Genomic DNA, 14,115 nt, shown 5'->3' on the forward strand with positions numbered 1-14,115 from the left:
TTTTCAATATCATAAATCATATATACTCTAACCTTTAAGGTTGCTTCTTTAAAAAATAATGAAGGATAAATAAGTTGCCAGTTGCTTGCTTCCCCACCCCCCACCTCCCTATCTCTCTATCTCTCTCTCTCAGTCAATGATTTGGAGAAAGTTTTTGACTTCCCTCCAAGCTTAATATTATCTGTGTGGGTATCAAAGAGAAAAAAAGTATGTGTGTTTTTATTAATATCATCCAGTTTTAAAATCTGGTCCTATGCTAACAATGTTCTTTATCTTTTCTTTATTTCTCATAAAGTTGGAGCCAATTTTCCAAGTCAGCTATTATAAACAGAGTAAGATCTGTTTGTCCTTGGTGCCAGCTTCTTGTTGAGGCAAGTTAATGAAGAGTTTGTGGGTTTTCCTCTCATTAGGAATTCATTTTGGCATTGACAACGCTTCACTGATCATTACGATTTCGTGTGCTGTTGACTCAACTTCAAATTCAGTGAACACTTTCCCAGAGCTGTTGCTTCCCCTCCTATGAATGTTAGTTAAGCATTCACTCTGAGGCCTCCCCAGAAAATCCATTCCTTGCTGGAATGCAGGACAAGCTGTCTCCCTGTTCCTGTTGACTTTTTTCACAGTCAAGATTACTCATCACAGCTAAAGACTGAATAACAATAGATGGGAAATGGTTTCCACATTTTTCCATAGAACATTACCCCCAAGGCTTTGTGGCCAACATTTATGAAGAATTAGAGGAACAGTAATTTTTTAGCCATCATTAGAGGTTGACTAGCTCTATAGCACACATTGAATCTGACCCAGCACATCATATTTGTTAACATGCTTAAATGCTTAAAGAATTTATGGAAGAAACTGGACAAAAAATAAAATTAAGAAGAACCAACTTTTGGAATATCTTTTGAATTTTAATAATGATTAGGCTGTATAATTATAGTCATTTCAACATTTGGGACATTGTTTCTGCCATAGTCTAGCTGTTTTTTTTTTTTTCTCCAAAGTTGTTCCACTTCTTTGCTATCAAACATAGTCTGTCCTTCATAGCTTTCTTTTTCTGTTTTATGGGTTTTTTTTCCCCAATATAAAGCTTTTTTATTTTTTATATATTTTTTTGCTTTTTGGGTCACACCCGGCGATGCACAGGGGTTACTCTGAAGAGCACAGGCTCTTCTTCACTCAGGAATTACTCCTGGCCGTGCTCGGGGGACCATATGAGATGCTGGGAACCAAACTCCGGTTGGCCCGGTGCAAGGCAAACACCCTACCCGCTGTGCTATCGCTCCAGCCCCTAGAAAGCTGTGTTTAAGGGTTGCCTACTCTATTTCCCCTTCTCCTCCTTTTATGTTCACACACAACCCTCTTTTAGAATTCCAGAATTTTTAATTTAACATCCACCTCTCCAGGAATATTCCCAGCTTTAACTTTCTAATCGCAATTTGACTTTTGATTGCATGTGGGATCTTAGGTAAAATGTGCCAATCTTATTTTTAAACAGGGCATTTTTCCTAACTTATGTCCCCAAAGTAAAAAGATTAGTTATTAATTCATCTTCTGGTGCTTTAAAATAACGTAAAGAGAGACAGCTGATGTTTAAGAAGAGATAAAATAATTTTATTTCTAACACAAAAGTTAAATTCTAATGCTAAATGGAACAGCCAATACTCCTCTTCTTACAGTGAATGCATTTAATAATAATATCAATAATAATAAATCTTTCTGGTAAATTTGAAAGTCCAATGAATATTTCTACAGTTATAAATATTTTATGCATTTTTAACTAATGCATTTTTAATCTGTAGGCATAAGTCCCCTTTGTTCCAGAAAAGATCAGTAATAAAATTATAAAACTATTTACACAACATTTACATTTTTTTAATTTCAATGTGTTCAGGAGACATTTCAGAAGTGGCTAAGAAACACAAACTTCTGCGGGCTGATTTTTCTAAGTTTCTGTCCACACCAACGAGACAGAAAGGAGATTCTCTATAAGCACATCACAATCATTCACCCACCCACACAGATTCCTGCCCTGTGTGTCGTTATGAAACACACCTAAAACGTCCAGGCTGTTTGTGGAGAAGGGTGTTTTCTGAATCCCTTGCGCCCCCTCTCCACTCCGACCCCTCCTTGTCCAACACGAAGGTAGCGCTGTGTCTTAGAGACAGCGAGGGGACGCAGGCGAGGAGAACCAAAGTAGAACAGAGCAGAATTCTTTCTGCAGCCAGGGTGCCCTTATTGGGCATCTCTGCAAGGCGCCTGGGCTCCACTCCCCACCCCTGGCCGGGATGATGCACTGCAAAAACATTCGCTCTGCCCAGGACGCCTCGCGGTGGTTGGTAGCTGGGAAAATATCGCCCCGGGTTCCAAACCTCTGCCCCAGCCGCCTCGCGCTAGTGAAACGCTTTCTCACCGCTGTGCGCGGCCTGCGGGCTCTCCCCGCCCTCTGCTGCCAGAACCTTGGGGATGTGCCTAGACCCGGCGCCGCGCACGTCCCGGCCAACAGCGAGCAGCAGAACAAACCTTTGGCAGGCGGCCAGGAAGCTCCCTCGCAGCCACCGCCCCCCGCCAGCGCCTCCCCCCCCCCCCCCCATACAATACAAGATCTTCCTTCCTCGGTTCCCTTAAATCACAGCCCAGGGAAATCTCCTCGGAGCCCTCCTCCAGCCACTGGCCAGCATGTCTGGGGGCAAATACGTAGACTCGGAGGTAGGCTTGGGTGGCCGCGTGCCCGTGCGCCCTTCTGCCGGCTCGCGCCGCAAGTACCCCCGGGTGCGCTCCTGCTCGGTCCTCGCCCCACTTCGGGGCACTCATCTCGCGCCGGCACCGCGGAGGAATGGGCCTGGGCGGGGAGGTGAAGAGCCGGCAGGAATGTTTGATGGTTTTTTTTTTTGGGGGGGGGGGAATGGAAGGGGACGGGGCGGGCTAGAGAGGTGGGCGCTAAATTACAAGCGCGTGGGACAGGGAGGTTCAGGTCCCCGCGTCGGGTCTAATCGGACGGGGGGGATGCTGTTCTGGATGGGCCAGGGGAACCTTGGAAGCTGGGAGGCTCGTGTGCAGGGCAAAGCTCAGGGTGGGAGGTCATGCCCCCTACACCAACCCCCGGCAATAATCCCGGGGACCGTCCCCGCCTCTCCCCGCCAGGCACCCGGACCAGTCGGCCCGGGCGGTGGCGCGCGCCTTGTTTGCACTTTCCAAAGCTCTCAGGTCCCGCTCAAGAACCCTTCCAGCGTCTCGGCGCCCGGCAGGAGGGGGGCGAGCGGGGCGGATCTCCCCTCCCCGCAATTACCGCCACACGTTCCCACCGCCTCCCGGGGCTCGGGCACGGCCAGGAATGGGGGGGTGGGGGCGTGGGGGGTACAGCCGCTTTATTTACCAAACGCCGCCGCGGTTGGGCCGGCAGCCTGGGAGGGGCGACGGGGCAGGCTGGGGAGTCCTGCAGGTGCGGGGCCCTTCTAGGGAGTGGCGGGGGGGGGGAGGGCTACAGGTGGGGTCTGTCACCTGTTTGGACCCAGAGAGGGGAGCGTGCGGGACTTGCAGTCGCGCACGGAGCCGGGGAGCGTTGCAGCGGGACCGTCGGGGAGCGAGAAACGGGCAGGGGGCGCCGGCAGGTGCGCGGGAGCTGCGGCAGCCTGGCTCGGTGCAACCAGGGTTCAAGTTGGACCTTGAGGATGGAGGCGGAAGGCATTCCGGGGGCTGGGGTGGGGGTGGGGGTGGGGGTGCAGGGCCGGGGCAGGGGAGCGGGGGGATGGGGCGGGAGAAACCCGGGGGAGACTATCGCCGAGAGAGGAAGCCCGAGGTGGGGCGCGGAGGGGGGAGCCCGGGCGGCGGGGGGTCTCGGCGGGGCGTGCGCAGGGCGGGGGCTGCTGCGGCTCTCGGCGTGGCGGGGTGACCCCTGGCGGCGGGCGGGCGAGGCCGGCGCTCCCTGCCTGGCACCGAGGGGTGTGGTGTCCTCCTCCCAGCCCGTTAAAAAGCTCGCGGCGCCGGGGAGGTGGCTGTGCGCGGCGCCTCTGCTGCTCCAGCCGAGCTTGCCGGGTGGGTCAGAGCCGCCAGGTCGCGCCCCCCGCAACGCCCCGCTAACTGGCCATCGCGCTTGTGTTTCCTCTCGACCTCGCCCACCCGCCGCCCGTGCCACCCACCCTCCCTTTGCCTGGTCCGCCTGCCCTCCGCAGGGACATCTCTACACGGTTCCCGTCCGGGAACAGGGCAACATCTACAAGCCCAACAACAAGGCCATGGCAGACGAGATGAACGAGAAGCAAGTGTACGACGCGCACACCAAGGAAATCGACCTGGTCAACCGCGACCCCAAGCATCTCAACGACGACGTGGTCAAGGTAAGGGCCGGGCGGCCGGCGAGAAAAGGAAACCCCCACCCCCACCCCACCCCGCGGGGGACGCTGTCACAGCCTGGAATCCCCGTCGGGCAAGCAGCAGCCCGTATAGCCCTGACTTGGCCACACACCGTTGCGGGGATGGAGGCGGGTGGGCGTTGATGGCTGGACAAGCCCTAGCGCTTATCTGATCGATCACATCGCTGTTCTCTCGTTATTAGGTTTTGTTTGTTTGTGTTTGGGGCTTGGAGCCACACCCTAGTGATGCTCAGGGCTTATTCCTAGTTCTGCACTCAAGGATGGTTGGTGGGGTTCTCGGCAGATCTGCATGCAAGACAAGCACTTAACCTTTGTCTCCTGGCCGGCCCCTAACTTGGGTCTTGCAGTCCTCCTAGAAACTGCAGTTCTCTACTAGATGGGACACCTTTTGGAGTTTCAGTAGGAAACAGCCCCACGTTCTTTGGGCTGTTCGTCTTGTAAGATGTGGTGTCCTCCAGCACACTGGGATGAAAGCATTCAGTGGGTTTCGTCAGGTCTGACGCTGGGCGGGGGCATGAGAGTCAAAGACAAGTCCCCCCCCCCTGGATAGAAAATTCCCCCACCGGATAGAAATATTCTGTCTAAAGATAAAGGTTTTTTTCTTTTTATGTATTATGCAACATATATCGGTATTTATAATCCGCATATACACTTTTGTATATATGTTACATATAAAATATATTTTAATTCGTCGAATATGAAGTTGTGTATAATTAAGTTTACAGAGTCAGAAAGAATGTGCACATCTAGACTTCTCCCATAGGTACCTCTAGGTAGGTTTGGGAAGTTGCTTGTTAATCACTGCTGGGGTGAGACTTCCCTGAGCTAAAAAGACAGGTTGGAGTTCTTTTTAACAATTTTGGGAGGTGTTTGGTGAGATTGAAAAAAAATAATTGAATGGGTTACTTGCCAAACAGTTCTGACTTTGTGGTTTTTAATTGTCATTATGTTATTCAACTTTAACCTTCTTAGCAAATCAAGTCAGAAGGATTTATTGTCTGAACCCATCGGGATTGGGCAATCATGGGCCTACGCCATCTTTGGCAGAGGGTTTTATTGGAGGGACTGGAAAGCCAAGGAAAGTGGAGGCCTCAAAATTAGAGTGTGAAACCCCAATTCTGTTCAACCCGAGAGCAGCGATGAGGCGGAGGAACAATTGCCACCCTCCTAGTCTCCTGTCTATTGGATGCACTGCTCTAGAGTGCAGCCCGTATTCGCACTTATGAATAATATATTTCAAAAAGGGGAACATTTTAATCTGTAACTGGAAGGAACATGTAACAGTCTGAATGGACTTTCTTGGCTTGCTGGTAGAGGAAAACGGAAAATTGGAGCATTCGCAGATTCTTCAACTAAGCCAGATTATGGAATATTTAGAAGCAACAGCAACAATAAACACGGCTTACAAACTGGAAGTTAGGCGGGTTTGAAACTGTGGACTGAAGACATGACTTTAAGGGGGGGGGAAGAGGCACTTTGGCTTTGGTCTCTTCTGTCTTTTGGGACAAAAAGGAGAGGCGCCAGGGAAAAGCAGCTGGTTTCAGAAAGAGCTGGTTTCACTGGCACCTCCCTGCTCGTCCACTGCCCTGTGAGCGGGATTCCCGGAGCAGGAGAAGCTCCCGGGATGAGTCAGAGAGACCAGATGAGTGGATGTGGGTCTCCACACACAGCATGACTAAACAGGGAGAGAGGATGGTCCCAGTGGGAAAAGAGACTTCAACACAGATGGGGAGGTGGGGGGGAGGGGATGAGGGAGGCGGAGAATGGCATCACAGGCTTAGAGGCAACAACAGTTTACCAAGTAGCATTACAGAGAGCTAGTGTGAAGCTCCTGACAGTAAAGAAGCTAAACTAAGGAAGAGTTGGAGCCAGCGCCTGCAGTCCTGGGGAAAACAAACTCTGCCCAGTTGCTACCGGGAGCTAAAGGAGACAGAAAACAAGCACCTTCTGAAGAATGTGGTAGACCCACTCGCTCAGCTGGGCTGCTTGTAGAGGAGTTCAGAGAACACCGTACAAGGATAGACCCTATGACTGGCACAAACTCTGCCCCGGAAGTATCACCTGCCAGTGTTGCAGGGAAAGGAGGTCTAGATCCTCTGGTGTAGGTAAGGAAAAGGAAGGCAAAGTTCTGAATGTCTTCATCTAAACATAATCACAGAAACAGAGACGATCCTTTGCATAATAACCATGATGGTACATAACAAATTTCCCTAAACTTGTCTTTTGACCACATTACTTCAAGTAACAAAAGCACCCAAAGCTGCAGTTAACATGTATCGGCTTAAAATGTCACCCAATGATAAAGGAAGGTGATCAAGTGAATTTGCTATACACTGTACCCAATCCAATAAGAAATTGTCTGTTCACGCTGCTTGTTTAAATTTCAAGCCACGAATTTCAAACTAAAGTTTAGTTTCTCGGTCACACTAGCCACATTTCAAGTTCTCCACACATGAGGAAAGCTATTGGCAACCATAGGAGAGCAGAGAGAGAGAAAGACTGTTCCCAGCATCACAGAATTTGTCACTGGACAGTAGCAGACCAGAGATTCCCTAAATGTGAAAGCTCTCTATGCCACGTTTAGAAAAACTTGCTCCTGATGGAGGAGTGAAACTCCAGCGTACAATTTGAGAAACAACACCATGCCCTTTTAGTCCCATAAAACAGCCCTTTGGGGCAGAAAAAAAAACTCGGAAACTGGTATGCCACGAATTTAGACTTCAGGAAGGCAGCACATTTTCAGTTATTCCACTAGTGATAATGACATAAATTAAACTTACACAATTTAGGGTTTGGTGTGATAGTACAGTGGTTAGAGCACTTACCTTGTCCTTGGCCGGCCTGGGTTCAATTCCCCAGCACCATCTCATATCGTCACCCAAACTCACCAGGAGTGATTTCTGAGTGCAGAATCAGGAGACGCCTCTGAGCACTGCTGGGTGTGCCCACAACACATAAAAAAATAAAAAATAAATAGACTATACAATGTAGTTCTAATAAAATTGATTTATCATCATACTTGAGTTAATTGCAACATATCTTTGTATCCACATTTATCCAAAAAAGAATTTTTTTTAAATCTCCACGAATCAGAGATCAGAGAAAGTATAGGGATTAAGTCGCTTGCCGTGCACATGGTTAATAGTCGTTCTGTCCCTGCCACCACAAATGGTTTTCTGAGCCTGGACAGGAGTAATCTCTGAGTCAGGGATAAACCTTGAGACATCTTGCCCCCCCCAAGTTTTTAATAAAAATGATCACAACTTCTGGCCCTCATTCTCCTTCCGATATTTTGATGTCTTCTTACATTTGTCTTTTCATTGAGATGTTCATTATGCACTAACTTGGATTTTATAGATAAAGTAGTTTCAAATTTGACTACAATATCAGCCATTGGTCAAATAATTTATTAAACTTATATTTGCTAGATGGCATGCCACATACTAACAGAGGGAAATTCTATTTTTTTTTTTAACAAAAATTGTCTTTGTTTTTTGGCTACATCCGACAGTGCTCAGGACTGACTCATGGCTTTGCACTTAGAGACAATTCCTAGTGAGGCTCAGAGGACTATAGTGGGGTAGCACTGATTGAATCTGGGTTGGCTACATGTACACAAGTGCCCTATCTACTGTATATCTCCCGGCCTCCACAAAGGGGAATTATTAAATAAGTACTAGCAATTGCAAAGATTAGTGTTAATGAAACAAGATGCATAAAAATATAAATTTCAAATCACTGTCAATAGTGACTAGTCTCTTTTTTGCTTTGACTCTCAGGGAACATAGCTAGATATTAAGTGTCCTTAACCCATGTGATTTCATCATAATTTTGAAATCGAATATATGTAACAACTCAAAAGTGAGTAGTATTGAATATTCTTGCATAATCAAAAGTAGTTTAGGTATCAGAGAAATAGCTCAAAGAACAAAAAATCACATTTTCCTTAGGGAGACCAAGTTCAGTCCCTGCAATGTGTGGTCGCCTGCGCACTATCAGAACTGACCCTCAGGCACAGTGCCAGGAGCAGTTTGAGCACTCCTGGGTGTGGTCCCCAAACAAATGAACAATAAATGGGCTTTAAAAACTGGGTGCTATAGTTATCTTGAATTGATAATCATTCTATATGTCAAATCATTGCACTGTACAATTTATACATAATTATATTTATTCTTATAATTTATTCTTTTTTCTTATATTTATTTATTTTTTGTTTTTGCTTTTTGTGTCACACCGGCAAATGCACAGGGGTTACCTCCTGGCTTTGCACTCAGGAATTATTCCTGGCAGTGCTCACTGGACCATATGGGATGCTGGGAATCGAACTCGGGTTGGCTGAGTACAAGGCAAATGCCTTACCCACTGTGCTATTGCTCCAGCCCCTATAGTTTATTCTTTTTTTTTTTTTTTTTTGCTTTTTGGGTCACACCTGGCGATGCACAGGGGTCACTTCTGGCTTTGCACTCAGGAATTACCCCTGGCGGTGCTCAGGGGACCATATGGGATGCTGGGAATCGAACCCGGGTCAGCCGCGTGCAAGGCAAATGCCCTACCCGCTATGCTATCACTCCAGCCCCTATAGTTTATTCTTAATAAAGATTCTTAATAAAGTTTTGAAGAGTAAATGGTAGCACTATTAAACATGAAGGAGACCCAACTAGACATAGGGCAGCTGGTGAGAGGAGAAAGATGCTTTGCAGTTGAATGGAAAAGAGCATAAGGGAGATAGAATCGCAGCTGAGTCATCAACCAGTGGACTTCAAATCGCTGACAAAAGCACAGCGTGGATTTTATATGAGCTAGACTAGAAATGGGAATTTCTCTCACAGAGTATGAGGCCGGAGATTTCATAGGCTGTTTCAACTGGAATTCCAGAATTCTGAGTGGGTCTAAGGATGAAAAGACTGATGGGGGCCAGGTAATAGAGGGAGGCCTGTGTCAATAGCTCCTAAATTTAGATTTCATCATGTCAGCAAGGAAGCAAGGAAGACTTCAAACATGAGGATGGCATGATAAGGTTGTGCTTTCTGGAAGATGACTTGACCTGTTCAGGTTCCGGATTTGATGAAGGGCAGCTGGTATAAATGAGAGAATACTGAAAACACATAGTGATTCAGACATGAAATGAGAAATTGAGTGTAGAGTGATCCTGGGGCTAGCACAAAATGACAAGTTTAGAATAAAGTGTACAAGATGACAAGTTTAGAGTTCTAAGAGAACATAATGATGACCAGGTTAACTTCCTGTTCCTCTTATTAACATTAGGAGACATTTCAGGGTTAAATAAATTAACCAATGTATCCATGTTTCCCACATGTTTGTGGTCCAAATAGTTATTTTAAATAGATGGGATTAGACAAGATTAGGTGAGTCTCATGGACTACAGTCATGAGGGAAGAAATCAATTGAGATGACTCTAAGATTAGCTCTAACACAAATTAGATCATCTCGGAGGAGGTGCTGGAAAATTGAATTATGCATATAAAACTTTCTATTCTAAAACTTAAGTGCAACTTCTTAAATATATACAGGTAAAACATTTTCTTAAGCCACCAAGTAAAGGTATACATGTGGCAATAACATCAATTTGGGTTTCAAAATAAAGGTCTAATCTGTCTTATCCTTATCAACTAGAAAGCATGCTAGAACATTGGTGATGAATATCAATATGATGGTGATCTCTAACCTGATATTTATTTGATATGCCCATAACTAGACAATACAATTTTAAAGCTCAGAATGTCCTAGAGCACTCAGTCTTGCTAATTTGTTTCACAAGATGATGATCTATACTTATGTGTCATGCAAGGAATTTAGAATCCAAAGTTTGTAAAAGAGTTATGGTTGCATTTGCTGAGAAATTATTCTCACATTCCTGAACAAAGAGGAATACTAAAATGGGGGATACTGTTTGTTCTTAAGTATCTGAAACAAATTCAAGTTTAACCAACAGTGAAATATCTTTCATGTTTATTGAAACAAAAGATTTTCCCCTCCATCTCCTGTCATCAAGAACACTAATAAAGTTGCCCAACTTTGGTTGTTATTGAATATGATTTTATATTATTTATTAAAATGTAAAATAAGACATACCAAATATGCCTGAAATTGGGAAAAAGTTCATAATGTAAGTTACTCTCTGATTAACAACATCATTGACTAGATTTTGAAATAGATTAAAGTAAAAACAGCTGAAATAGTAAGCAGCACCTGTAAAGTTTGTTCACTGTCACTGTCACTGTGACTGTCACTGTCAACTGTTGCTCATCGATTTGTTCGAGCAGGCACCAGTAACGTCTCCATTGTGAGATTTGTTCTTACTGTTTTTGGCACATCGACTACACCACGGGTAGTTTGCCAGGCTCTGCCATGGGATCGAGATACTCTCAGTAGCTTGCCAGGCTCTCCGAGAGGAGTGGAGGAATCGAACCCAGGTCGGCCGAGTGCAAGGCAAACGCCCTCCCCGCTGTGCTATTGCTCCAGCCTGTAAAGTTTGGTACTTCAAAAAAACAAAAACAAAACAAAACAAAAACAAAAAACCCACTTATACACTCGTTATGCACTCTAGTTAAAAAATATAACTGACACTTTCATATTCCAAGTTAAACTGCTTTTTAGTTTACCCTATGTGTCAATGTAGGCTCTCTAAGAAATGCCCAGAGAAATATCTTGATCCATAGGAAAACGGAACTGTATGCATTGATCTGTGAGTCTCTGGGCCCTTTTATATATTCCTAGCTGGTTTTGCAGTAAGGAAGGGGCAGGGATGCTATTTTCACACTAAGGTAATTTAAGGTGATTTATGTCAAGAAACACATTCATTTGTCTTCCATGCTCATGTGTGTGTGTGTGTGTGTGTGTGTGTGTGTAAAACCTTATTATGCTATAGACCCAGGAGAAAAATATTTGTTATTATATTTCTGTTCTAAGAGTCCCCTGAAAAGAAGCCCTCAGCCCATAAAATTTAACATGTTAGGTGCTGAGAGGTGCCCAAGTAGAGTAGAAAGAGTATTGTGCTAAGTTAAGAAAAGATATTTTTCAAACTTATAACTTTATTCTCTAAAATCCCTAAATATGCACAGACACAATATTTTGTTTCACTTTACAGGCAAAGAAGGGCATGCAGATATACAGTAGCCAGATCAGTTTTCATGAAACATGATGGCCCTAATGCTTTTGAGATCTCTTTCAGGGCAATAGGTTTTTCTTCCTCTGATGTTTCTGAGGCTCAAAGAAAGCAAACTTTCCTGGCTAATAAACATTAAATAAATTTCCTCAGATGTTTCTGAGGCATATGGAGAGCAAAGTTGTCTGGGTAATGAATTTTAAATAAACACCAGCCCTAAAAATATATTCTTGGTGATCTACTTTGCGTGCCTATACTTTAATTTCTTTTCTTTGGGGATGGTCGCACGTTGGGCAGTGCTCAGGGCTTACTCCTGGTTCTGTGCTCAGGGATCACTCCTGACAGGTCTCAGGACTTGCGGGGTACCAGGTTGGCCAAATGCAAGGCAAGTGCCATACCTACTCCATGTCTCCAGCCCTGCTTTAATTTAACTTTTTTTTTTTTTTTTAGAATGAGTGTCAGGGCTGGAGCAATAGCACAGCAGGTAGAGCGCTTTGCACGCGGCTGACCTGGGTTCGATTCCCAGCATCCCATATGGTCCTCTGAGCACCGCCAGAAGTAATTTCTGAGTGCATGAGCCAGGAGTAACCCCTGTGCATTGCCCGGTATGACCCAAAAAGCAAAAAAAAAGTGTCATTTTTATATGATAACTCTCCCCTACAAAAGTAATTCACCTTGTGGGGCTACAGTGATAGTACAGTAGGTAAGGCACTTGTCTTGCAGGTGGCTGACCCAGGTTTGTCGTCAGCACCATATACTGATTATCCCCAGAGCCCTGCCAGGAGGGAACCCCTGAAGGCAAAGGCAGGAAAACACCCTGAGAACTGTTGAGTATGACCCAAAAGCAAACAAAGAAAAAAACATAATCCACCTTTCAGTAAATGATTAGAATGCCTCTACTATTAAGTCCCTGAGGTTATAAACTATAAAAGTCCTATCGTGAGCATTGCACACAGAGTTTGTAGCTATCTCTTTGCTTCTTTTGCAGTTACCTTCACAAACTTGTAATTATCTTACCAAATTTTTCTGTAATTTTTCAGGGTTTAATTTAATATAACTCATGAGGAAAAAAAAGCCCTTGAATTTAATATTGTATCACTGTATCACTGTTATCCCATTGTTCATCAATTTTCTCGAATGGGTGCCAGTAACATCTCCATTCATCCTAGCCCTGAAATTTTAGGCTCTCTTTACTCGTCCTTCCCAACAGTGCCACACTGGAGGCTTTTTCAGGGTCAGGGGAATGAGACCCATCATGGTTACTGTTTTTGCCATGTCGAATATGCCAGGGGAACTTGCCAGGCATGCTGTGAGGGCAGGGTACTCTGGTTAGCTTGCCGGGTTCTCAAGAGGGAGAACTAGACAATAAGAGGTCACTTTAATATTGTAAACATATAGTAAATCCACATTTAAAAAAAACTAATTGATTCCTTCAAGTGGAAAAAATAGAAAAGAAGAACAAAAAGCACACAGCACCGCATCTATAATGTCTCAAATTATTCCTGAGTCAGTAAACAAGGCTTCAAAAAACTAAGAAACATTTTTTAAACAATCTACTCCTGTTTTGGTCCTTATAAAATGTGATTAAATTATGGTAAATACTTCAATTTTCCAATATTCCCTTTCCATATTGAATATTAACTTCTAAGTTTCCTAGTGAATATTTAAAATGTTTAGTCTTTCTTAAATCTTTATCGCCTCGTTAAAAAACCAAAAGAGCTCTCCCAGTTAAGTAACTGCAGTTAACTTAACATCAAAGTAACCGAAGGAAGTTTTAAAATATAGAAACCTGGGCCCATCCCATATCTATTCAATTAGAATATCCAGTGGTGGTGGTCTCAGGATTTTTTCTTTTTAAGGCTCCCCTTCCTATATGATTATACTGTGAAGTCAGGTTTAGAAATAATTGCATATAAAGTAAACTTAAGGGCATCTACCTGGTTGGTTCCACCTAAGAGAACAGATGACTCTGACTATATATATATATATAATATATATAACTTATATTATATAATATATAACTGTATATATATATATATATATACACAGTTCTAGATTTTTTTCTCCACACTAGAAGAGTACTTGAGTATTGGGGCCAGTTAAACCCTGACTGAGTGTTTCAAAATACCGTGGAGGACTCCCAAATCAAACTTGCTCAATAGTCATTCATTCTTTGAGGCCACTTGGGCTCAGAGCCAACTGCAAGCTTACAGCCTCAAGGTGACCTAGGATTGGCATGGCCTTTATGTTCTAGGGTTGACTCATATAAGCCATCCAGTAGTGGTTTGCCCTGATGCCCTAACTATTCTTTATACTGGTTAGAAGTGTCCTTGTTAGGGGCTGGAGCGATAGCACAGCGGGTAGGGCGTTTGCCTTGCACGCGGCCGACCCAGGTTCAAATCCCAGCATCCCATATGGTCCCCTGAGCACGGCCAGGGGTAATTCCTGAGTGCAGAGCCAGGAGTAACCCCTGTGCATGGCCAGGTGTGACCCAAAAAGAAAAAAAAAAAAAGAAGTGTCCTTGTTAGAAAGAAAAAATTAAATGGTCACAAATAAGCTGGCAATGACCTGCTGTTGTTTTCTATACTTGGAGTAGACTACAGCTTCCCATTTACA

General features: G+C 44.6%; 1 protein-coding gene across 4 annotated transcripts in view; it reads left to right on the forward strand.

The window, feature by feature from the left end:
- The first annotated feature begins 2,378 nt into the window (after positions 1-2,378).
- The window catches only part of CAV1 (caveolin 1), a 36,061-nt gene continuing 24,324 nt past the window's right edge, over positions 2,379-14,115 (forward strand). The window contains exons 1-2 of one of the 4 annotated variants that reach the window (XM_004602076.2): positions 2,379-2,709; positions 4,173-4,337. In XM_004602076.2, coding sequence (XP_004602133.1) covers positions 2,680-2,709; positions 4,173-4,337 — 195 coding nt within the window. In that variant the 5' untranslated portion in view covers positions 2,379-2,679. Of the gene's footprint in view, positions 2,710-3,133; positions 3,208-3,349; positions 3,443-3,536; positions 3,612-4,172; positions 4,338-14,115 lie in introns of those variants that run through there. The other 3 variants (XM_055135099.1, XM_055135109.1, XM_055135123.1) reach the window with 3 other exon arrangements.

The sequence above is a fragment of the Sorex araneus genome, chromosome 1 (genome assembly GCF_027595985.1).
Source record: "Sorex araneus isolate mSorAra2 chromosome 1, mSorAra2.pri, whole genome shotgun sequence".
Lineage (NCBI taxonomy): Eukaryota > Metazoa > Chordata > Mammalia > Eulipotyphla > Soricidae > Sorex > Sorex araneus.